Source organism: Aptenodytes forsteri, unplaced genomic scaffold, assembly GCF_000699145.1.
Source record: "Aptenodytes forsteri isolate BGI_AS27 unplaced genomic scaffold, ASM69914v1 Scaffold120, whole genome shotgun sequence".
Taxonomy (NCBI): Eukaryota; Metazoa; Chordata; class Aves; order Sphenisciformes; family Spheniscidae; genus Aptenodytes; species Aptenodytes forsteri.
In genome coordinates, this window is record NW_008795938.1 from 4259887 (window position 1) to 4261195 (window position 1309).

The following is a 1309-nucleotide window of genomic DNA, read 5'->3' on the forward strand; positions in this document are numbered from 1 at the left end:
GCATGCCCCCCGGGGTCCTGCCCCCGGGCCCCCTCCGGGGGCCTGGCCAGCAGTGGGGGCTGCCTCCACCCTGCCATGGGCGCTCTCACTGCTGGCTCCTGCCCACCACGTCCTTTTCTAGATCATTAATCTCTTGCACGGGGTTGTTCAGGCCTTTGCTTTTGCTTTTTCGACCACCACCCCCCTCAGGGCACAGCTAGGGCTGTACTCCCCCCCTCCAGCCCACGTCCTTCCCCCGGGGACCTGCACCCCAGGGCGACGCGGGACACCCACCGGCAGCCGGGGCGCCGAGGCGCTGCTGGAGCAGGCGGTGGCGGTGTGGAAGCTGGGCGGGCAGGTGCTGCAGGCAGCCGGCGACGCTGTGCAGCTTCTGCGGAGGCCCCGCCAGTTGGCAGGCCGGCCGGGTGCCATGCCAAAAATTGACCGGTGAGCACCGATGCTGCGGTGGCAGCCGGTCCCAGGGGCAAGGAGGCTGGGACACGGGCACAGAGGAGACCCAGCCCTGCAGCACCCCCGGAGCCCCATTTCTCACCCCGGTATTGCAACAGCAGCAGCTCCTGGGTGGGGGATGCGCCGAGCAGCACCTTATGGCTCCTTCCAGGGCCCCCCGGTGTCAGGTGGGCAAAGAGAGGGGGGGCCTTCATCATGTGCGCCCACTTCAGCACGGGCACCAGCGGCAACCGCTCGTCCAGCACGTACATGGAGAACTGGGACAGGGGGCATGGCTCAGGGGGGCTCACCCCAACAGGCCGTGGCAGCCCCCCTCAGCTGGGTGATCCCCCTGCCCCGCAGGTGCTGGGAGCCGGGGCTGTGCCGGGGTGTCCCCCCGGCCCCTGGCTGTCACCCCCCGAGGTGTGACGGGACTCACCTGGGTGGTGACGAGGTGCTGGGAGGGGTGAGCCCTGCCCAGGTACATGGGCAGCACCACGCGCTCGCCCTGCTGGCAGCCGGCTTCCTCGCCCACCTTGAACAAGTCGAAGTGGCATCTCTCAGGGGCCTGCAGCAGCAGAGCAGGGTGCTGTCAGCACCCCGGGCTGGGGAACCCTCTCCCCTGCCTGCCGCCGGCCCCGTGCTCACCCTCCCGGGCTCACCCGGGCGTCCAGGCACTGCAGGCCGGTGCGGTCGGCGCAGCTCAGCACCCGCGGGTGGGCGGTGAAGTCGCTCCAGCGCCAGGACGAAGGGTCCCGAAAAAACATGGTCTGGGGGTCGTGGCGGAGGCGCTGCAGCCTGCGGGGAGAAGGCAGCGCCGGCACAGGGCAGAGCTGCCCCTCTCCCTCGGGTCCCCCCCGCCACCCCCCGCGACCCGCGG

At 71.0% G+C, this 1309-nt stretch overlaps 1 protein-coding gene across 1 annotated transcript in view; it reads right to left on the bottom strand.

Moving 5' to 3' along the window:
• TAF1C (TATA-box binding protein associated factor, RNA polymerase I subunit C) overlaps positions 1-1309 on the bottom strand; it is a 17760-nt gene that overhangs the window by 8103 nt on the left and 8348 nt on the right. The window contains 4 exon segments of the mRNA XM_009285240.1: positions 274-410; positions 520-707; positions 869-997; positions 1092-1227. Coding sequence (XP_009283515.1) covers positions 274-410; positions 520-707; positions 869-997; positions 1092-1227 — 590 coding nt within the window.